We start from the raw sequence: 24,119 nt of genomic DNA, 5'->3' as shown, positions 1-24,119 counted from the left end.
AATCTTTGTTGCACTCCCTCTATGTCAAGTATATCCTTTCTTTAAGAAGGAAACCAAAATTACACACAACGCGTGTGGTTACCAAGACGCTGTATTTGACATCTCACTCAATTTAGCTAAATCACCTTAAAACTTCTTTGCTTCCTCCTCTCAGCACAAAACCCCCCACTCAGCTGTGTGTCAACAGCATGCTTCGAAGCATTAAATTTGTTTCCTTTATCCAAATAAATGTTGTATATTGTAAATAGCAGGAGCCCTACACCGCTCTCAACTTCCTATGAGTCACTGCCAGTGACCCTGAAAAAGAAAATTTACTGTGCTTCTTGTCTGGCAACCAATTCTCAATCCATGCTTGTATATTACCCTCAACCCATGTGGTTTTTGTGCATGAACCTCTTTGGAGACCTTTTGATATGTCTTCTGAAAATCCAAATAGATCACATCTATTGGTTCACTTTTCTGCCAATTATATCCTCAAATGATTTCAGTAGGTTAATCAAATATGATATTTTTTAAGGGTGCAAGTATCACACCCTTTCCAATAGTTGCTTGTATTTCCATACTGCTGATGCTAGGCTAACTGATCTGCAGTTCCCTGTTTTCTCTATCCTTCCTTACTTTTAGCTTATCATTCCATACCTAAGTTTTGTTCTGGTCTTGCCATATGTTGGCTTTATTTTCTAAGAAGTTATGATGGAATTAAACAACCACCCTCGAACATCATCACTTCAGATTTATTGGAGGGCCTCAGACACTGCCCTGAAGAATCCCTGCAACATCTTACGCTGACATAGTTAACCATGAATATGACATAGTTAACCATGAACCAACTTCCTTTGTGTGAGGTATGTCTCCAACAATTGGAATATTTTCCCCTTGATTCCCATTGATGTGAGTTATACCAGGGTTCTTTGATGCCAAATTTTGTCAAATGCTGCCTTGATATTAATCACTAAAATCCCAACTCAGATTTCAGCTCTTCTGACTACATTTGAACCAGGGCTGTAATGCAGTCCAGCACCGGTGATCCTGGAGAAACCTAAGTTGAGCATTGACTTGCAGATTATTGGTAACTGCAGCATGGTTGCCAACACCATCCATTACTTTGCTGATGGTTAAGAAGAGCTTGTTGATATGGTAATTATCAGGATTGGATTTTTCCTGTTTTTATACAGAATACATTCCAAATTGTTGGGCAGATGCAGGGTTGTAATTGTGCTGAAACAAGTAGGCAAGAGGCACAGCTGGTTCAGGAGTAGAAGCCTTCAGCAATATTGTTGGAGTGTTGCCTGGTCTTGTATCCAGTGCTCCCAGCATTTACTTGATTTAGCTGAACACTAGTCTATGTGATAGTGGAAACCTTTGAAATAGACTGAAATGCTGAGGATCATTCCCTCATCACTTGGATAGGACAGGTTTAGAGCCAAATGCAGGCAGGTGAGACTAGTGTAGATGGGACATGTTGGCTGGTGTGAGCAAGTTAGGCCAAAGGGCCTGTTTCCACATTGTAACACTCTGACTCTTTATAACTCTGACACTCTGACTGTCTGACTGTAAATACTTCAGTCTTGTCCTTGTCACTCATGTGCAGGTTCCTCAATCATTTAGAATGTGGATATTCTCTGATCCCCCTCCTCTTGTTTGTTTAATTGACCATTACCTTTCACAACTTATTTGATAGAATGCCACAAATGTGATCTGATAAAGTTTTTTATGGGAACAGTGGTTCCTCTGCCAGTTCCACTCTTACTTTCTTTGTTTAACATGTTTGATTTTATTTTGCCCTTTATCGGATTGGTATCTAATTTTTAAGTATGCCTGGTGCTGCCCTGCTGATCTTCGTATTGATCCAAAGTTGATCCCTTGGCAAATTTTGTTGCTTCTAATCATCCACAGCACCTGATAGATGCCTGGTTTTCAGCTGTCGGGTCTGTTAATCTATGTTATTGAGCACAATGATACTTGCGTTTCACATCATGGAGGGTGCCTTCACTGTGAAGATGTCTTTTCCTCTACAATGACAGTGCAGTAGTTGCTCCTGCCAATATTGTCATCTGCAACAGGTAGGTTGCAGAGCTTGAGGTATAATACGCTTTGCACTCTAGAGAGTTTGTTCATCACCAGGTCCCAGTCCTGTCAGGCAGCTATGTCCTTCAGGACTTAGCCAGTCTGGTTAGCAGTGGGGTATATATATATATTGAAGTTTGGTTTGGGACCAGCTCTGCTCAAGACCGCAGGAAATTGCACAGTTGTGGATGTAGCCCAGTTCATCACACAGACAGACCCCACCAAGTGACTCTATCTGAACTTCACGCTGCCTTGGAAGAGCAGCCAACATAATCAAGGACTTGTTCCACGCCTGTCATTCCTTCTTCTCTCCTCTCCTGTTGGGCAGAAGATTCAAAAGCTTGAAGGTACGTACTATCAAACTCAGGAACACCTTCTTCCCGTCTGTTATCACACTTCTGAATGGTCCTCCATAAGCCTGGGTACTGTCCTGATTCTCCAATCTACCTAATTGTGGACATTGGACTTTGTCTCTGGAACTGTTATGATACAATGCTGAGAACTATATTCTGCATTTTGTATTTTCATCTTCACCATACCTATTATACTCGTGTTTGGCTTCAATGTATTCATGTCTAGTATTGCCTGATTTGATTGGATGGTATGCAAAGAAAGGTTTTTCACTGTACCTCAGTGCACGTGACAAGAACAAACCTAAACCTATGTCTCTCAACCAGAGTAAGTTCTATGCTCTTCCTACTTTCAACATTTCTTCCAAGTAGTCCTCAACATGACAGAGTACTGTTTTGACAACTGATGGACAGTGGCAGGTGGAACATCCTTGTCCATGTTTCACCTGAGACAAGGAACTTCATGGGGAGTCAAATCAATGTTGAAGACTCCTAGGGTTCCTCTCCTTAATTGAATTGCCCTGTGTTGTCTTCTCTGGTTAGTCTTACCTCCTAGTGGGACAGGATATGTTGTCTGGTCTTTTTTTGTAAGGAATGAAATTTGATAGCAATGAATGAGAATTATCAAACCAATGGAATGATGGGGAAGAGCATTCGTTGAGGGTGATTAAAGGGAAGGTGCAATTTTGAATGAGGATAAGACAGTACAGCTAGAGAAGGATTGGTGAGCTGACATGTCATTGTGAGGTTTGTTGAGTGGGAGTAGGATTGCAAAAGCAGTATGCGGGGTTTAGGGTGCTTTATACATTAGTGTATGGTTGACTGAATCATTTTCTACCTTAATTAACTCATTCTATATCCAGAATCTTTGCACCATGAACTAAACAGTACTGCATACTTCTTAAGCTACCTGCCATGCAGGAATTCACTGTATCATTAAGGCACAGCCTTTGATCTTAATTATTACATTTCCCAAATCCAAGCATTAAATTACATGTATAGGAAAGAACTGCAGATGCTGGTTTAAACTGGTTTAAACCAAAGGTAGATACAAAATACTGGAGTAACTCAGCGGGACAGGCAGCATCTCTGGAGAGAAGGAATGGGTGATGTTTCGGGTCGAGACCCTTCTTCAGACTGAATGGTCATTAAATTACATGCCTAGAGCAAACTTTTGAAGAATGGAGTTGTAATTACATCACGATGGCCATTATTACAGGCACAGAAGCTAATAGGTAAGGAAACCCAGTAATGTTTTGGTAATGTAATAACTGGATCAAATAACCATTAACTCATGAACTGCACTGAAGAATAAGCTCAAACTTGGTCAACCTCTGACAGAATTCATCAAAGTTCATAGACAAGAGGCTCAAACTATTTTCAGGTTGAGGTTTCTTTTGACAATTACTGGCCATTTGCGCTCATCAAACAGGCACTAACATGCTACTCAACAGTTTTGAATGGCAGAAAATTATCTGCTTTCTGCAATTATGGCCTGTTCAGGGGAGCATTGGCAGGGGAAGGATGGGAATGCAATGGTGGTGAGTGGAAAGTTCCTTCAAGCTGCACAAATATAATTTAAAATATAATTTTGATGGCTTAGAACTATCTCTTTTAGGATTTCTTGTCTCATTGCTCAATGCCTTGTGCAACTGGATACTGATTTGTCTATTCAGACAGCTTCCCATCCATTTTATGAGGAAGTACTGAGTATCCGTTTAAAGGTCTGTCTGACAATTGAACCAGATGTACAAATGTTTGTCCTTAACTTTCTTCAACCAAATAATTCATCAGCAAAGTTAACATTTAAGAATTGGTTGGAGAGTTGGAAGAACTTAAAAGGAAACAAGCACAGCAGACCTATGAGATTTAAATTACTGTTCAAGTGAAAAATAAATGCCATTTCAGATCAGCTTTAGTATTCCTGTGCAATTTTAGTTTTCAGGAATATTAAACAAAAATAGATGTTTCTTATTTTTAATTCCATTTGCTCTCGTGCACATATTTGTTATAAACCATTAGTATTAATTCTGAGATTTTAAAATAAAATGTAGGACTGATTTCTGTTAATGGTTCTGTGAGGAGTAAATTTGGGGAGTTGCATTCTAGTGCAGGATTCTCAGAAGCTCAATGTTATTTGGCACTGTCCATTTGGCTCAGGTAGCCTGTAACAAACTAAGATTACATGGTGTTCTGACATTAGAGCTGATGTATATTGTTCGATCAAATGGACGAGTTGTACAAATAAAACCTAAATTATTAACTGTGAATCTCTGAACAAAAATATGTCAAGATAAAAAGTTTCATCTTGTTAGAGCATTGCCAGTCTTCCACATAGTTGGTACAAAATTGAAAAAATAATGATTGTAAGAGAAAGAAAATGCGGAACATTTAGAATGATCAGGATTCAAGCTGTCTGTTTCTTAGTTTCTTAGTTTCTCAGTCATTTTTATTATCAATAAATCAATTCAATTTTCCAACTGTCACCTGACAGTTCAGAATTGACTATAAAACAAAAAAGGAGAGATTGTTATTCCAGCCATTGCTATATTTAACGTCCATCCCATGCCAAATTGTTTTGATGGCATTCTCTGTGTTCCCTGTTACCCCCCTGTTCCTGATTCATTTTCATTACCTGTGCTATCTTTTAGACATATCCTTTTCATTTCTTCTATATATGTATATTCCGTTATGGAGACTGACTAGTATGCTTACCAAGTGTTGTGGCTAGTGGAAGCTTGCTAAATGTTTGTTTTTGATAGAAATATGATTATTATAAAGAAGCAGGTTTTCTTGCCCCTGATGTCTCTTTTAAACCCATTTGCTTTTCCAGACACATATGTCAAGTTAACATTGCTGAATTCTATGGGTCAGGAGATGTCCAAATGTAAGACGTCCATCCGCCGAGGCCAACCAAATCCTGTGTACAAAGAAACATTCATTTTTCAGGTAGCACTATTTCAGCTTTCCGATGTGACACTCATTCTGTCTGTGTATAACAAACGGAGCATGAAACGTAAAGAAATGATCGGCTGGATCTCATTAGGCCTCAACAGCTCAGGTGAGGAAGAACTGAACCATTGGACTGAAATGAAGGAATCAAAAGGACAGCAAGTTTGTCGATGGCACTCATTATTGGAATCGTAACAAATGTGCTGGGGACCACAGTGGGCTTTGGCTCAGGGGTTCAACACAATTCCTTTCAGACTATTTCTTAACCAAACCAATGGTTGCAGAATGCGACAGTTGCCTCATTGTTGGCTCAGCTCGAGATAATGCTGGTAAAGAAATAACTTTAAGGAAAATGTGAGGGAACACAATTCCTGTATAATGTGCACCGTTTATTATCAATGCAACACATAGGACAAGGCACAAGAGTTTATAGAAAATTAGAGAAAAATTATAGTATTTGTAAAGCCCAAACAACATGACCTTGAGTATTCTTGTCATTAGGTTAAGGTTATGGATACAAATAACAGGCGAATGTTGCCACAAAGATGAGTAGAAATTCATCCTTGGTTTATAGTGTGAATTGCACAATATAATAGATCAGTACATTATACTTTGGCTCAAAAAATTATTCTAATAACTTCAATGAAGTGAATTTTAGAGGCAAAGCATAATTTTCTGATGTAATTATGTAGCATTTTTAGCTCTATTCAATAGGGATGAATTTCTTGCCAGGATATTTGCATGGTTGGAATTTAGACTACTTAATAGAATAAATGACCAAATGGCAACTTATTTTGATGATGCAGAAATTTAGTCATTTTACTGTTAAAGGCTTGTGGCATTGAAATATTAGCATATCATAATTTAAAGATTCTCAAAGGTAAACATGCACAAATATGTTGATGCCATTGCTTCACTTCCACAATCTGATTTTGTTGTTGAACTGAGATGCTCTTTAACTTCCTGTAGTTGCTGGTTGGAAGTTTAATGATTGAAAACATTACATTCGAAACATTGCAGCAACAGCTAGAATCACCAAAAGCAAGCACAATAATCATTTTGATTGGTCAGAATCCAATAGGCTGTATGACTAATTAAAGTGAACAGACATTTCCACTGTCATTTTTTTCTGTTCTCAAAAATATTGCAACAATGAAAATCAAAAAAATAGCAGCTGCTATATGAAACCTAAGTTAAAAGCAATTAATGTTTCAGTTTTGATATCCTTCATCATAAATTGCAATACTATTGCAACTCACTGAAATGAATAGTTATAAGGTTAAGGCACCTTTTACTTACTGGCTTAAAAGTGAAAAATTCCGCTTTGCCATTCTCTGTGACTGAAGTATGAATAAACCACTTTATCCCTACGCATGGATACAGTAAAACAGGAAAACAGAATCTTCTATTTTAGAATTGGGATATTGTGGCTTGCTGTTGGGATGGGGAGTCAGGGTCGGGAGTGTGTGATTTCAATAGTATTCATTAATCCAGTATTGGCATAGCAATTGTGAAAACAGTGTAAACAGCTATTTAAATGATGTAGATTCTTTATGATACATGTGTCCTTAATAATACCAGCTCTTATACAGTGACGACTGTGATTCTGACCAATATCTACATAATGCTATATGTAATCTAAAAGTAGTAGAACTGCCACAACAGGAGGAAATTAATTTCCCCTCACCAGCATTGTTAATTCTATGAGCACAAAGCAAATTCATACCAACATGTTTCAATATATGTAATATAAGGGGTCTGGAATCAGACTTAGTTTAGAATCAGAGCAATTAAAGTGGGTTAATCATTTTTTAAGAATAAACTGAATTTTAGTATATTCAAACGATATAGGGATATCAAAAAGTTCAATTTTATTCAATAGTACTGAACTTATTCAAAAATAAGCTGGATTGAAATATGATTCAGATATTTTCTAACTGAACAAAGTAATAGTAACATTTTGCATAGAACTCCAATATTTCATGGTTTGATATTATAGGCAGTAGCTATCTGACCACCATTCTTTTAAAGCACATTGACTGGAACATCAAGACAGCTTGTTTCACTTCTAAAACTGAAATTATTTTAATACTTTAAAATAGAAATAATAACTCAGCAGCTACTTTTAGGCAAGTTTCGATTTGTAAAGGTACCAACGTTAGGAAAGTAGACACATGCAAATTATATCAGAGAAATTCCTAGTTAGCACTGGTCCTTGGAAACCTGGGGATCATTTTGGAAACTATTTCTATTACATATATACCAGGTTATTGTTTGACTTCTGAAACCCAATGTCAAAATTTTCAGCTTTACACTTAGAAAACCAACTATCATATGTTCTTCAGTTTTTAGATCTGACAGTAAATCTTAAAAGAATTTAAATTTTAAATTGTTGTATGGGATACAATATTAATGGAGTAAAAAGACTCAACCAAAAATCAGGGTTCATGCCCGGGAAGGAATAATACTTGTCTGACCCCACCACACCTCCCAGTAACTACTTGGATGGTCACAGAACACCAGCTGCAAAGTGAACATTTTGTCTGAATGTCCTTTTGCAGCAAATAATATGTAAACTCAAGAAAAAGAATGAAATGCTGTAAGATCACCAGCTTTACTTTGTAGAGCCTTCTGTAGAGCCTTTACTTTGTAGAGCCTTCTTTGTAGAGCCTTCTGTTAGAATTTCCTTCTAAAGTAAACTTAAAATCATGGATGGGCGTTGCCAGTTTGAAATCAGAAATTAGGAATAAATACATTGGTAGTGTGAGACCACATGTATATGTACTAAGCGAGTTCGGTATCTCGACTGAGCATGCGCCGGTCATAGGTCACAGGGGCAAAACATTCTCGCCAGCTCATCTGCTGCGTGTATACAGGCCTGCATTTCATCCGTATTTTCCAGTTTTTCTTCGTAGAGGTAAGAAAATACTGCTTTATAAAATATTAATTAGGTGTATTTATAGTTAATTTGTACAAGACTACGATGATTTTGTAGGTTTTATTGCTTTATGCTTCGGTGAGTGAGCGAGATCGTGACGATTTTCCTTTGCATTGTATCTTGTACTGGAGCTGCTCCTCAAGCGGGAATATGTTGCATTTCCCATCCATGAGTTAGTCTTGGTTTTCCGGATTGTCGGCGATGCAAAAGAAAAACAAACGTTTGAGTGAATGAATTGCTGCTTTGTGCGGCCGGTGGCTACAGTCAGGAATGTCAATGGATGACCACTGTAAACTTGAAGCTGCTGTTCATGCAGTGATTAGACAGCTGCAGAGGTCAGCATCCAGCGGAGTGGTTTGTCTGATCTAAACCTCCCTATAATATCACCCGGTAGACACAAGATTCTGGAGTAACTCAGCGGTCTCTGAAGAGAAGGAATGGCTGATGTTTCAGGTCAAGACCCTTCCTGTACGAATAGCAGCTTCAGGTTTGTGAAGTGCGACATATTCCCACTTGAGGAGCAGCTCCGGTACAAGTTACGATGCAAAAGAAAATCGTAACGATTTCGCTCACTCACCGAAGCATAAAGCAATAAAACCTACAAAATCATCGTAGTCTTGTACAAATTAACCATACATACACATAATTAATATTTTTTAAAGCAGTATTTTCTTACCTCTATAAAGCAAATCTGAAAAATAGGGATGAAACGCAGGTCTGTATACACGAAGCAGATTAGCCGGCGAGAATGTTTTGTCCCTGTGACCTATGACCGCCGCATGCTCAGTCGAGATACCGAACTCGCTTATTAATTTGAGTACTTTCTGCAATTAATTATTCTAAAATGTAAATGATTTATGTGTTGCATCAATTAATGGAATAGATAAATTGTATCAAACTGGATGTGCATTTCCAAACACAATTTAACAAAATATAATCTGCCAGGCCAAAAATGTTATTAACCAACTTCACAAAATTAGACCATTTCTGGATGACTTTATTATGTAAAGGTAATTCTGCAGCAAAGTTGTTGACTTTTGACACATTAAAACAGCATGGAATGATAGTTAAAGATTCTAATATCACACAAACTCGGAATGAAACATAAATAAAGTTAAGAAAAGCTGAAGTTAATAACAAGTTGAAAAAAAGTTACGCAAAGCGTCAGAACAAACAGGCCAGACAGAGCCAGGAAGAATCATGAGGTAATTGAGACTGTTTAGCCAAAGTGCCCATTCCAAGAAATTGCTTTTTCAACAGCACCAGCCCCCAATATTGAGAGTTTAAGGCAGTTTAAGGCAGTATTTGCCATTAGTTCCCAACATGATTCCTTTATCCATCTAGTAATAATCATTGTGTAGGAAAATAACTGCAGATGCTGGTACAAATCGAGGGTATCACAAAATGCTGGAGTAACTCAGCAGGTCAGGCAGCATCTCGGAGAGAAGGAATGAGTGACGTTTCGGGTCGAGACGTCTGAAGACCAGTCTGAAGAAGGGTCTCGACCCGTAAAGTCACCCATTCCTTCTCTCCAAGATGCTGCCTGACCTGCTGAGTTACGCCAGCATTTTGTGATACCTAATAATAATCATTGATTAGCAAAGTACTATGGTTAACGTATTTGCGTTCAGATTTTTGTTCAGTACAGGTAAGAGAGGAATGGAAAAATGACAGCACGTTATGCAAAATTTCAAGAAAGACACTAGGCTAATAGTCTACCAAGTTAAAATGTGAAGCATGAATGAAAGAAAGGACATATTCTTCTTGGAAACCAAGAGACCCTGGGTTAAAAAGACTGTCAGGTAGCAGCCTAAAAACCCATACTGTTGGCATGTACTAGGTTGAACATGAATAGAAGAATTGTATACAAATGAAAAAATATATTGATAAAATCTTTAAAAAATAAGAGAAATGCAAAGAAAATAGCAATAGTGCAAAATGAGAAAAGATGGATAGGCTATTACAAGAAAGCAAGAAAATATAGTGGGAATTGAAAAAAAGGTAAAAACATAAACTATTGATATAGACGAAAGGAATAAAAATAAATCATAATATAGAAGAAGAGAATTACAACTGCAGAGTAAGTAGCAATTACTGTCGCCTTCCCTCCAATTAAAAAATTATTTAGAGAAAATTATCTGGCAAATGATTTTTTCTTGCATTCTATATCCTAAAGACAACAGATTTACCATAAAAAACATAAAGCCCTTGAAATTGCAAGGAATGAGGAGGAAATAAATAATTCTGCTAAAATAGTGCCAGGATTTTCAATTTGGAAATGTGTTCTGCTAGGGTTCTATTGCACTTTAGCTATTTCTTGATATTTGATTGCAGAGATAAGGTTGCAAGCTCTATTTTAATGTATTCCTGAAGATTTCTTATGGCCTTTGATAGCATGCCAATGAATTACATGACACTGTATATTTGATGCCTAGTCAATGGCACATGTAAGATTAGCCGGCTACATACACACAAATTTGAATGCGGCCCATTGTTTCCTATAGTCCATCCTGTAAGTTCCAACTTCAGGGAGATGCTGCACTGAGACTAGTATTAAAGTTGCCTGAATTTGACATTGTTCAACTACACACATCTTAGTCAGTTTAAATGAACTCTTCCTCATTAAGTTGTGTTTTCCCTCAAACTTCCTTGTTCAATTGGTGTAGCTTCTATTTCCCTGCTCTCTCTCTTCCTCAGAACATCCAGGTAGTTCAATGCTTTCTTCATAGGCACCAAGGAAGTAATATGTTCTGAATACCAATGGACCCTGAGAAGAACCCCAACAATCAGTTTAGTTTGCAGGCCACAACAGACTATAGGGCTTGAATAAATTGGATATCACCAAAAGCTTGAGAAACATGTTGACAGTCACAGGAGCCTTATGCCAAAAACAGGTACAAAAAGGGATAAACCCAGAGGTTTATCCCCAACAAGTGATATCTGGGGAGAAGGTGATTTCCCTCAGCATTATGTCCATTACTTTCACAGTAATCCTAATCAAAATGCATGCCAGCTGAGACTAACGTGATTCCCATCAAAACAAAAAATGAGAGCTACTGAAGGACCTTAGCAAGTCAGGAGAGCTGCTGGATCTCAAGAACTTCATTATTCCCAATGAAGCCTTTATAAAGACAACAACCTTTTACTACATCGGTGAATAAATTTGGATCATTTACCCATCTTAGAACAAGGTTCTAGATTTTCCTTCTTAAATATCTTTGTGTATTTCTGCTCTCCATTAAATCCTGTATAATTAATCATTCATTGGTTACCCTATAGAAAATTTGAAGTTCCACCTCGATCATTAAACCATAGTGCGATTTTTCATTTTGTTAAAGATATAACTGAAATATAGCTTGTTGATGAGATGAAAATGTAGAAGAGAAAGCATTAAATAAGGATGGAATTAGTAATATCTTTGGATCTATGTCTTTGTATAATTATCTATAAGTAATCACATGATTTGGTATAACATTCCTTGGAAATACATCATTACCAAAAATAATAATTGAATGAATAAAGTAAAAGCAAAAAAAAAGCATTGTGAGAGGATGGGCCAATCCAACCAAATAAAATATGAAATAGTTAGAAAAAGAGAAAGGAATTGGAATAAGAGACGAAATGTGTACCCTGGAGCAGTATATAGATGATACAGTAATCTGATAATACCAAATGATTAAAAAAAATATTTTAATACATTTTTTTAGTATAGGAAATGAAAGAAAAACTGAAATATCAATATCTAAAAATTAATTTCTGGAAAAATGTAGAAGGAAATAAAAGCAAAATAATAATGAAATCAAGAAGGAGGATACATGAGGAACATTTTGTTTTAAAATGTCTCATAATGCCCGGTGAAATCAAGTTGAAGGAGACTCACATAGCAATAGGTCTTTCATTTCTGGGAGTTGGACCAAAACCAGCTCAAATTGATGGGATGAAAGATTTGCTTGCCTGCTAGCTGTAAGAGTTCCATGTTTAAAATTAATTTGGGCAGTCAGTCCAATTCCTCATGAGAATAGGTCCACAGCACAACTACTCACAATTGGCATTAAATTTACAACCTCCCACTCAGAGATTCACAGGGAAGGCTGTTATGTGTACCGCAAAATAATACACTAATGCAGCAGTGCACTTTTCAAAGGTTGCGATGAATGGTACAGAGATTCATGAAATCTTTGCCACACCCAAATCATTCAACAATTAGGATTATTTGGGATTGAATAACAAAATGGACAAAGCTCCAACTTCCTATTCTAACATACCTCATTCGATCACACAGAGTTCACAAAAAAAACATTTCAAAAGAACACCAAGATTAGCTGCATCTAACTAAACCATAAATTAATCAAAACATGAGCAAATACAGCAGAACTAAAATCGTGAGAAGAAAGAAATGAGCAAAATCATTTTTTAAAATGGGAAAGGAAATGATGAAAGTAATTAGTAAACCAGGGTGTCAGGACGTGATTTTCTGCTGCTATCTACAATTAGAATACTATGCAATTACATATACAGCCATGTATTATTTATGTATTTTTATCCAGATATGAGTTTCATTATCTATTGTCATCCTTATTTTAAGGCCAATAATAACATCTTCAACGTATATACATTATATTGAATTGTTTTTAGATTGGATTATAAGACTATCGAATGACATTAATCAAATAACTAAACAAGATTGTACTGGTAACATATGCTACATCAGAAGAAAATCAGTTTTGTAATTCACAACATTTTGAAATTAACTTTACTTATGACACCTATGCAAATAGCCAGCGAAGGTCTGGATGAATGATGCATTTACAAGTTTAAATAAATTCTAGTCTTGTATCAACGATGTTAAAGTAGAATATATATAGCTTTCATTAACATATAATTAAATATTGATTGTACCTTAATGCTGATTCCAGTATAACTTGATAAATACAAATTAATCTTCCAATTTCAACAAAATATTAATGCTAGGGGATATAATGACGATAATTTATATAATTTGCAGCATTTGGATAAATATGATTATTACACAAAATATAACCCCCAATTAAATTAACCACTTATGCTAGTGGACTTTACTCTCACCAGACTGGGCTGAGACCAAACCAATAGCAGGCAAAACCTGGTTACCCATACAGAACTTACTTATTTTTTGTTATTTATCATCTAAATCTATGGAGATTATAAGGCATCTGAGGTCTCCCCTTAGCCAATCAAAGACTGCATGAATATAAATGTAGCAATAGGACCCTAAATGAACGTTAACCTTGAATTTAATAAGAAAGCCGCTCTAGTCTCTCTGCCCGATGAAGACAAGTTTCAACAGTTAGAATGATTAAAATGGAGAATGAAAATGAAATATTTTTTTGCATGGGTCAGGAAGAAGGTTTCATAAAAATTATATCATTGGCATGGACAGCCTTTATTGTCAATTGCTTTTAACCGTGACCTATTGACTTACTTGTCCATTTGAATGGATACTTGTCCATTTGAATAGACATCCACATTGTCTGGATCTGGGATCACTTTTACAACTAGATGAGGACAGCAGCAATTTTACTTCCCTCTGGAACATGAGTGAACAAGACAGTCAAAGTGAATAATATGCATTGTAAATATTATGTAAGACCTATTTTAGAACCTATTTTAGAACTATGGATAAATATAGTTTGCGGCCATCGTTACTGATGTTAGTTACTCTTTTAACCCATTTGCTCTTTAATTCACTAGTTTATTGTGCCATCACACAAGAAATGCCTAGAGCTTCCCATCTCTCAAACACTTTCCACCCTAAGCAAATTCACGTACACCCCACTCCCCCGCCTAACCTGCTTATTCACCCCTCTGCCAGCAAGCAAGCCTTTGATTCCCAAATACCGCCACCACCTGGCAAATGGCTGCTGCTTTCTGCTGCTTGTGCGTGTGCAGAAGACCACCAGCATGTGAATATGACAGGGAGTTAAAAATAATCCAGGTCTCCAGTTAGGACAGAAGATGTTTTTTACATTCAGCCAATATCCCTTCCGGGCACAAAACATTAGAAATGAGATAAATTTAGACAAAAACTGTCATACTCAAATCACTGTATTATATAGGGAACCTGGTTCATTCCACACAAATGTAAAATAATTACATTTTAAAATGCATAATAAAGATAAATCTTTTTTTCCATATAAGGGATAATATTGTGCACTAATGTGCTTTTGGTGTTGTCATTTCTCCAAAAAGAATATGTTTTAAATATCTCTGACAAGAAAAGGTGCAATCATATTTCTATATCTTTTAAAAGTTCTGACACCAATTTGACATCATGTATGCAATAACTAAATAACATTGTGTCTTCTTGTGTTGTCAATGTCAAAAGCACCTTCCATGATACAGTGGCACACAACACAGGTAAAATATTGAGTCCAGCTGAATTTTATACTGAAATACAAAGTCACATTATACAATACTTGTGTGCTTTCATATTTTAATGCCTACAAAACACCGATCGTATCGGTGCCTTATTTTTATCACGGTACTAAATAAAACTTTACAATTGTGTGTATTAGGAATGTAAATCTAAAGACCAATCTATTTGTAATGGTGATTTTAGTTCTTAAATTGATTTACTAAAAATTTATATAGATTTATTGTGGAATCCAGATGTTTCTAATGGTTTCAACTTGATAAGGAAGGATTTGGCAATATGAACAATGTGCACGCTATTTCATTTTACATTCTAAATATTAATTTCAGCTTATTTCGAGTTAGTTTCCATTTTCCTTTGCAGGATATGCTGATATTGATAATGAAGAATAATAGAATTGTTAAGTTTGATCTTTTCTTTCATCGTTTTGATTGAGATAAATTCTGTATTCTGTTTATTTGGAAGGGACAATTACAAAATAGGTGTTATATGCATTTGTTTTTAAAAAAATGACCATTGCATTAAGGATAATTTCAAACAAGCAATTACTATGTGTAGTTGGTCTTATCCCGAAACGTACCATACTGCTGATTTGTATCCAAATTATGAACATGGGCAACCTTTACAAATATTACTTAATTCTATTAATCCATTGTTGAAATATTTGTGCAAAGCAGCAATGGTATATTTACTTGAAAGAAAGGATCAAACATTGATGTGTTCCTCCATTACTAATGCTAAAAACTTACATTAATGAGCAAAATGTAACCACAAAAGTTGAGTTAACTAAGAATTATGCAACATATTTTAATAACATTTGTTGCTTATTGACCAATCAATGAAACAATATATATTTTTCACTATGTTAATAAGATTTTTGAAAAGACATAACGAATCAATGGATATAATTACTGATAGTCTACTCCCTAAGTAAAATGTTTGTAAAGAGACTGGGAAAAGATCGAGAGAACCTAATTCTAAATACAGAGCAAGATACTTGATGAACACCCATGTTAAGAATCTGCCATTTATTGTTATGTGTTGACAAGCAAAGAGAGTGTCCTGAAGCCTCATTCAGGAGGAGGATTAGTGATATGAAAGGGGAACTGCATATATGAACACACTATTGCTAGAAATGATTTATAGCATATTTTCCAGTGTACAAACTAAGTGGTCATGCAGTGGTGAGAAGTTCAGAAGTCTATAGTGAAGCTTAGAAATATGGTCTGGACCTCAAAATTTTGCACATACATTTAACCATTTACGATACACTTGCAGAGACACTGAATGTCAGTACAACACCACTTTTAGAGCAAAAGGTCCCTGAAAACATTTATCTGTATGTAACAAGAGTCATGTCCAGGCTGCTGAAACCTCATTTCAGTACACACTGTTTCGAAAGACTGGGGGAAATGGGTTTAGTCAGGAGTTTGTTGGGCCTGGCAGAAACATTCTTACATCTCCTGGCTTTCAAGCTGTGCTGTTTCCTGAGGCTTGGGAAACCCAGCTGGCTGTGGTTAAAAGCAAGTTGTTAAAGTGAAGGCAGGCAACTTCATTATAATACATAAATAACCAAAGCCCAGTTCCTGTGAGTAGATTCATTAAAACCATATTGACGGGGTTCAGATACTATTTCTGACATGAACATAATCCACCTATTTTTGAGAAGTGTGTGAAGAAAATACATTAAGATATGTCTTGAGATGAGAAAAATGAAAATAGCATGTTGCATGTCACATATTTCCATAGTTAAATATCGTGCAGTTCAATGAGAAGCAGCAGCAAACCATGGAAGGGCAGGAGGATAGAGAATTACAGATACCACTGGCTTCAGATCAAACATTGTTAGGGATTTGAGTGTAGAAAAAGCTTTCTTTTTGATTTTCCTTCAGCCAATGAGCACAGCATTTTGATATAATGTACAATTGGTCTTCAGCAAAATTGCAAGACAGGCATTTATGAATTAGTAGCTTGTGTAAATGCATTTGATTCATTTTTGTTTCATAGATTAGTGCAAAATGTGCTGCCGATGTTCTGTTTTCTGTTTGTATTTTTACAACTGATTAATTTTACTGCTTATTTTCCATTGTACACTTTTTCATACCAGTTGCTAATAATTCTTCTTGTGTAGGTTTTGCTGAGAACTGAATATACTGTACTGTATTTGCTTTGCTTTTGGAGAGATGAGTCTTTTCCTTTACTGAATACAAACAGGATGACTTACTGCAATGGATATTCTAAGTAACAGCATTTTAAAATATTTCAATGTGATGTCTGAGTACATGTGCTTTTAAGTGCATGTGCCCTAGGTGTTCAGCATATTCTGTACACTTACTGTTTTTAAATCATATATTGCTTTGCGCCACTTTTCCAAATCTGATTACATATGCTTCCATTGCAGAGGGAGAAGTGATATGTTTTCCCTTGGAAACGGCTCGGCTGTATGTAATTTGTAAAACCCACGGAATTGTCTGCAACTTGCTTGAATTATGTAGGCTTAGTGATTCTGGATGTATCACTTGCCATCTCTTGAATGGAGTTACAAAATCACCCCAAATTACTGCTGACACTCGAGCCAATTGGCTGCTCTTGTGTTTCTGCGCATGAGCCACTGCAGTGATGAGGACTGCCCTCATAAGATCCCTTGCTCTTTTTGGCATGAATACATTAGACCCATTGCCCTTTGTTTACTGAGCATTTCCCAGGTGAGTTGAAGCAGGTTGTTGTGGTAAAATATACATTTCACTTTTCATTAGAATTACTGATGGTAAGAATGCAAGTGACTTTTCAATTAACTCAGTATTTTAATATTCTATGTACAATGTGAGACCCTATGGCATCTATTCCTGGAGATACCTGAAGAAAGTTAGGCAGCTTGAGAGTTATCTACCCTACACTTCCTTAACAATCATCTCTTTTTTGGTCCCTTCATCACTGGTATCAGTGTTATTTGCTAAGTTCCGAAAGATATATTGCAAGATATTTGGTAAAGAAATTCTGTTGACAGTTGTTGCTATGGTGACTATGCTGGCATGTCTGAATGCTGTAAACCATCTTATTCCCATAGATTTGTGAGAAAATTGCAAATACATAAGCAAGTTCATTTTTTTACCAACTGTAGTCATTGTATGAACTATGGTGAGCACTTTGTTGTAATATATGGTGAAAATTCATTTGGTATGATCATACCTAAATTCATACCTATTAGCATGCACACCAGTTTGTGCTTCTCTCAATGTACATGGGGACAGAACTTTCAAGGACCTTTTTTCCTATTAATGTTAAATGTTTTTCCTGGGAGTTTCTCAGCCTGTATGGAGCTTGTGTGAGCAATTCTGATAGTTGAATTCATTCATATCTTGTTTGGGAGATAATGTTAATCCCTAGAAAGATGCTGGTTTGGTTTAGTTGATTAGTTAAGGCATTACAAATCTGATGCAGAAATCAAATTTGTATGGAAACTGCTAATTCCTGATTTTTAGAGATAGGATGATGGGTGGGTGACAGATCAGTTGATGGAAGTGGTTTAGTTATTCACAGATTTTAAAGATGGTGTGTGCCTTCGTTCTAACAATGGTTCTATTGTTAACACTGGAGATCATGGGAAACCAGACAGGCGAAGAGAGAGGAGAGGAGATTAATCCATAAGGTAAGTATTATGACAGTGGTGTTTGTAGGACAGGAGGAGCTGAAATATTTCTTCCAGGTCAAACAAGCTCTCAGCTTCCTCTGTAATTGGATACTCTTGGAAATGTTCTTCTCCCCTGTGGTCAGACACTCTCTCAACACATCCCATCCACCACATTATCACACTTTCAACATTCCTCTCCCACAACCAACTCCAGCTGCTCTTAGCTGACCTTGAGGTTCTGACATCAAGACAATTCTCTTCTGCTTTCTCTTAGCCTCTACATTATATCAAGCCCTTGTGAGTCAATTCCATATTTGTTGTCCTTCTTGTCATTCATAATGGAAGGTTATTTGGCAATTTCAAATCCATTAGTATTTCAAAGCTTTACTCCAGTACACAATTTTATGCAGTATCTGTTCCTCATATTCATATCTTGCCTTTGGTGGTACTAAATAATTAAATTATATCCTACTGTGTTGTATTTTCCATTTCACAATATGTTTTGTACTTTATGCATGCTTCACTTGATTAAGGCTTATTTTAGATGTTTTATCACAATAATTGTGTGTGCTGTATAGCAGCTAGCTGCCATGCAGCACCAGAAAGATTTATTGTTAGAAAGACAATGAACATTGCTTCCAAGCCCAATTAGTAAAATTTGATGGCCACATACAAGGAAACAGATTTGCTTTCTATGGCAGGCTGAACACATAAAAAAATATTTATATCAAAATCTGTAGTTTACGTGCCTATGGTACAGGGGGAAAGCAGCATCAGCAGTCCAAGCAGAGAGAACAGTACTCTGCCATTTCCCTGCATTCAACCATGATTCCTGAGATTTGATGGAAAGAAAATCTTCACCGTTTTAATTGGTGGGACGTTAAATTTACAAATAAAGTATTTTTTTAATCAAATGTTACAAAATATATCCCTACAACTTTGCTTTAGATCCAAAAATGGTTTGCATTGATATTTGCATCTCAAAGGGCTGGAAGGCAGTGGGCAAGATTAATCTTGTAATTCCAACTATTGTAATGGATATGTTTCATGTCCAAAATGTTCTTACTTATTGTAAATGCTGTTTGAATTAAACAGAACACAGTAGAGTTGTTTCAAATTGTTCACTTCTCTTGGTCCTGTTTATAATTAATAATAGAGGTGCTCTTATTTTTGATGCATAATCTTAAAGCACAATTTCTAAGATCTCAAAATAAAAACTTTCATAGTTAACTATGCTTGTGAAAATACAAAACTTTAATATTGCATAATGCTATTGTTATCATCTTCATCATTTACATTTGCTCCTCAATGTTCCTGATTTATTCATAATTCCGTGGTAAAGATAGACAGATGACCTGCTGTAAAAAGGCTTGTGTTTAATAACACTCAGTAACTATTCTCTCAGAACTATGGAATAGATGGTCTAATGGCAACTTTCAGTCTTTTCCAGTAAACTCTTCTCTAATTGCCATTACTCTACAGGGTTAATCTTAGCGCAAGCCCCAACAGAGACATTCGAGTCATTTTTCCAGATTAATTAGTTGTTTATTGAAGTAGTTATACAAACAAAGAGATGAACATATCAGGCTGTACTTACTTTGCATACAAGTCATAGCTGGCTGCTCTGTTCCCCCGTCTATTTGCAGCTCTAGTTGTAGGTGTGGTAAAAACTGTATACTCCTCTCCCTCCCTGCATCTAACTCCTCCCAGTCCCTGTATCCATATTTATACCACCTTATACGTCAAATGACCGCCCCCAAGTGTCCAAAATAATACAGCAAGATATATCTAAACAAAATAACATAATATGCTCTCAGTAGCTAGTCTAAACATGAATGGCTCCGACACACCGGCCCTTAATTGTTCTATGTATATAACGAAACAATTACCAATAAACATTAAAAGGAGCCATAAAAACTTTACACATAATCAAAAAAAAGTATGCAATATGTGTTGGCATTTAATCTACTTAAGTGGTTCTTCAATCTTTAAGGCCACCGGTCTTTGCTGTACTCAGGTATCAGCTTCTAGGAGTAGACATATCTTTGTTATCGGTCTTTCCAGGATGTTGCTCTTAGTCAAACTGTGCGCACAAGACCTTGTGCATCTGGTATGGTCTCCAATATTCTGCCCATCAGCCAGGAGCCGCATGGTGCAGTGGAATCCGCCACCACGACAATGTCACCTCGAGCAAAGCTTTTTACCCTATTACTACCAGCTTCTAGTACTGATAGTTCTTTGAATCTTTGTCTTTGACTGAAAGAGATGATTGCACTTTCTGCTTGGGAAAGATCTTCAGGACATAAACATTGTCCACGGAGTGTTGCTTTAAAGACTTGCATCTCCTTTTCAACCTTTTCTTTTAGTTTGCCAGGATCTTTTTCAAGGCTGCTCACAGCAGTCAGAATTTCCTTTCTCCTTCAAGTCAGCTGCAAAAGTGCTATCTTTACTTTAAGAAGCCGCAAGAGTGCTATCAAGTCAGCTGCAAGAGTGCCATCTTTACTTTAAGAAGCCAAGCTACTTAAAGTCTTCAAATTCCTCCATGATGAGAAATAGGTGATCAGAGTGTGGGATTCAATGGATTTTTGACAATGACGTTCATTGTAATATCTTGCTTGATTTCTGGATCATTAGCAGAGATTGCAGATTCCGTGAGGTTTTGGTCATTCTCTGTCTAGCTTACAGAGAAACTCTGGTCCTTTGATCCATCTTTTACAGCTTAAGAAGCGGTCTGCTGTTAGTCCTTTAGAGATTACATCTGCAGGATTTTCCTTTGTGCTAACATATCTCAATTGTGATACATCAGTAGCATCCCTTACAAAAGAGATCCAGTTTGCTACAGATGTTTGAAAGCGTTTGGTTTTGTTGTTGATGTACTTAAGCACTGTTGTGCTATCGGTCCAGAAGATGGATTTGTCCAGTTCAAGCTGTAATTCTTTTTGCAGCCTTGTGTCAACTCTGACAGCTGGGACTGCAGCTGTAAGCTCCATTCTGGGAATCGTCATTTGTTTTAATGGTGCCACTCTGGATTTTCTCATTATGAATGCAACATGCACTTCTTTGCTATCATTTTCCAGTCTTAGATATGAAACAGTACTGTAGCCACTTTCGCTGGCATCTGAAAAATGGTGCAGGTGTGCATATGTGATTTGACCAAAGCTTGTGGGCTTCATGCACTGGTCCACTTTACACTCCGCAATCTTGTTGAGAGCTGCTAGCCATCCTGTCCATAGCTGGGAGAAGGTTTGGGGTATGTTTTCATCCCATCCAAGTTTCTCCTTGCAGAGCTCCTGCATAATCAGCTTGGCTGGCAGAGTAAATGGTGCTAGAAATCCTAAATGGTCGTATTTAGAGCCGTCCACGGACAAGATGCCACGTCTAGTATATGGTCGTTCCTGTGCAGCAATTCTGAACTTGAACACATCTGTTTCAACGCACCAGCGCAATCCCAGTGCTCTTGCCATTGGCAGATTATCTTTGTCCAAGTCCGACTCCTTGATCTCTTTGGTTCTGTCTTCTTGTGGAATGGATGCCAATACAGCACGGCTGTTGCTGATCCATTTTGACAGCATAAATCCTCCCATTTGGCAGATGGCAGTCAGATCTTTTACCATCTGAACTGCTTCCTGTTTCGAAGGCATGGATTTTAAACAATCATCCACATAGAAGTTATTCTTTACCGGGTTTGTCACCTCTGCTGGAAAATAAGCTTTGTTGTCCTCAGCAGTTTTCCTTAATGCAAAGTTTGCACAATTTGGTGATGGCACAGCTCCAAAAAGATGTACCTTCATCCGGTATTCAACAAGATCTTGCAGCACATCACCATCGGGCCACCACACAAATCACAGATAGTCAACATGCTTTTCTGATACCTTAACCTGATGAAACATTGCCTTGATGTCAGCCATCAAAGCAACTGGTTCTTGTCTGAATCTGATGAGAACTCCATTAAGTGAGTTGGTTAGGTCTGGACCCTGCAGCAGTTGGCAGTTAGGTGATGTTCCTTTGAAGACTACACCACAGTCAAAGACCCCCCTTAAAGTTCCTTTCTTTGAATGATACATCCCGTTGGTGAGGGATGTACCAGAGTTCTCCATCACTTTGATTCAGCTGGTCCACTGGTACCCTTTCAGCATAACCATTGTCAATCATTTGTGTGAGGAAAGATGTATATTCATCTTGAAATTTCTCATTCTTGCCAAACTTACATTTCAAGCACGGTAGCGCAGCGGTAGAGTTGCTGCTTTACAGCGAATGCAGCGCCGGAGACTCAGGTTCGATCCTGACTACGGGTGCTGTACTGTAAGGAGTTTGTACGTTCTCCCCGTGACCTGCGTGGGTTTTCTCCGAGATCTTCGGTTTCCTCCCACACTCCAAAGACGTACAGGTATGTAGGTAAATTGGCTGGGTAAATGTAATAATTGTCCCTAGTGTGTGTAGGATAGTGTTAATAGTGTTAGTGGGCGGGGATCGCTGGGCGGCGCGGAATTGGTGGGCCGAAAAGGCCTGTTTCCGCGCTGTATATATATATGATATGATATGATAAGCTCTGGATGCGCTGCTCTGCAATGCAGCAGTTATTTGGCATGCTGACGTTTTCTTGCTTGAAAGATAAGTCTAGCCAATAGTGTCCATCAGTCATCCTCGCTGAGCGATTCATAATATCCAAGAACTTTACATCTTCTCTGGACATTTCTTCTGTTTCTTTACTGGTTCTTTCACTGAAGTCATCATTGTATTGTTTGACCAGTAGTTCCTCTAGGTTTGCAATGGATATTCGATTGATAGCAGCAGCAGGGCAGCCATTTACATCCCTGCTGTCGTTGTCTCTTCTCAGGGGACCATAGTTGACCCACCTCAGTAGGGTTCTCACAGCATATGGTCCATCCCCTTGGCTGTTAACCAGCTCCCAAGGTTCCAATACCTTTGAAGCATTTGTCCCGATGAGTAGGTCAATGCCAGAATCTATTTCAGGAATCTTGATATCCTTCAAGTAAGGCCATTGTTTCAGGTCTTCTTGTCCGGGAATGTTCAGCTGAGAAACAGGCATGGTCTTATGTGTGAACACATCAGATAGTTGAATAAAATCGTCTTTGTTCAGACTAGATATTTCCAAACCTGAGATATGATGACAGATCACAGGCTTCACTTGGTTAATGGGTACGCAAGAATTTTGGTCTTTGGTCCTGCAATGTTCAGCCTTCTCATCAAGCTTTCTGTGCAAAAGGTAGATAAACTTCCATGTTCCAAAAATATGTATGTTTGCAACACTGCACCGCCCTTGTGGCTCTTTACTTGTACTTGTACAATGGAGAAGATGCAGGTTTCATCACCGGCCCCAATATGCCCACACATTTGGGATGAGAGAACAGCATCACTCGCAATTGGCTTTTCATTCTGTTCTGTATGTTCTGGTTTCTTGTCTTTGTCCTTTTGTTCAATGTGAAAAATGTCAGGATGATTTTGGTTGCACACATCACAAGCCAAACGACTCTTGCAGTCTTTGCTCATGTGACCTATTTTCAAACATCCAAAACAGATTCCTTTCTCCATTCAGAAGTCTATCTTTTCTTTGTGCTCCTTCTTCTTGATCTGTGGACACCGCCCTAATGCGTGATCAGTTTTGTTACAGAATAAACAAGAACCTTGTGGCTTGGCGGTAGATACATCTCTTTTCATTCCCTTTGTTGTCAGATTTTCTTGCACTTGTGCTTCTGCAGGTTTTGCAGTTGTTGCAAAACTGCTTCCTCTTAGTTGCTGCCTTTCTCT

The 24,119-nt window shown here is 37.3% G+C and overlaps 1 protein-coding gene across 4 annotated transcripts in view; it reads left to right on the top strand.

The window, feature by feature from the left end:
* Window positions 1-8,203, top strand: part of syt14a (synaptotagmin XIVa) — a 131,926-nt gene extending 123,723 nt beyond the window's left edge. For all 4 annotated transcript variants that reach the window (XM_078404952.1, XM_078404951.1, XM_078404950.1 and 1 more), the window contains one exon: window positions 5,251-8,203. In XM_078404952.1, coding sequence (XP_078261078.1) covers window positions 5,251-5,564 — 314 coding nt within the window. In that variant the 3' untranslated portion in view covers window positions 5,565-8,203. The remainder of the gene's footprint in view (window positions 1-5,250) is intronic.
* Window positions 8,204-24,119: the final 15,916 nt, after the last annotated feature.

This window comes from Rhinoraja longicauda, chromosome 9 (assembly GCF_053455715.1).
Source record: "Rhinoraja longicauda isolate Sanriku21f chromosome 9, sRhiLon1.1, whole genome shotgun sequence".
NCBI classification, from domain to species: domain Eukaryota; kingdom Metazoa; phylum Chordata; class Chondrichthyes; order Rajiformes; family Arhynchobatidae; genus Rhinoraja; species Rhinoraja longicauda.
This window is presented reverse-complemented; position numbering and strand designations above follow the sequence as displayed.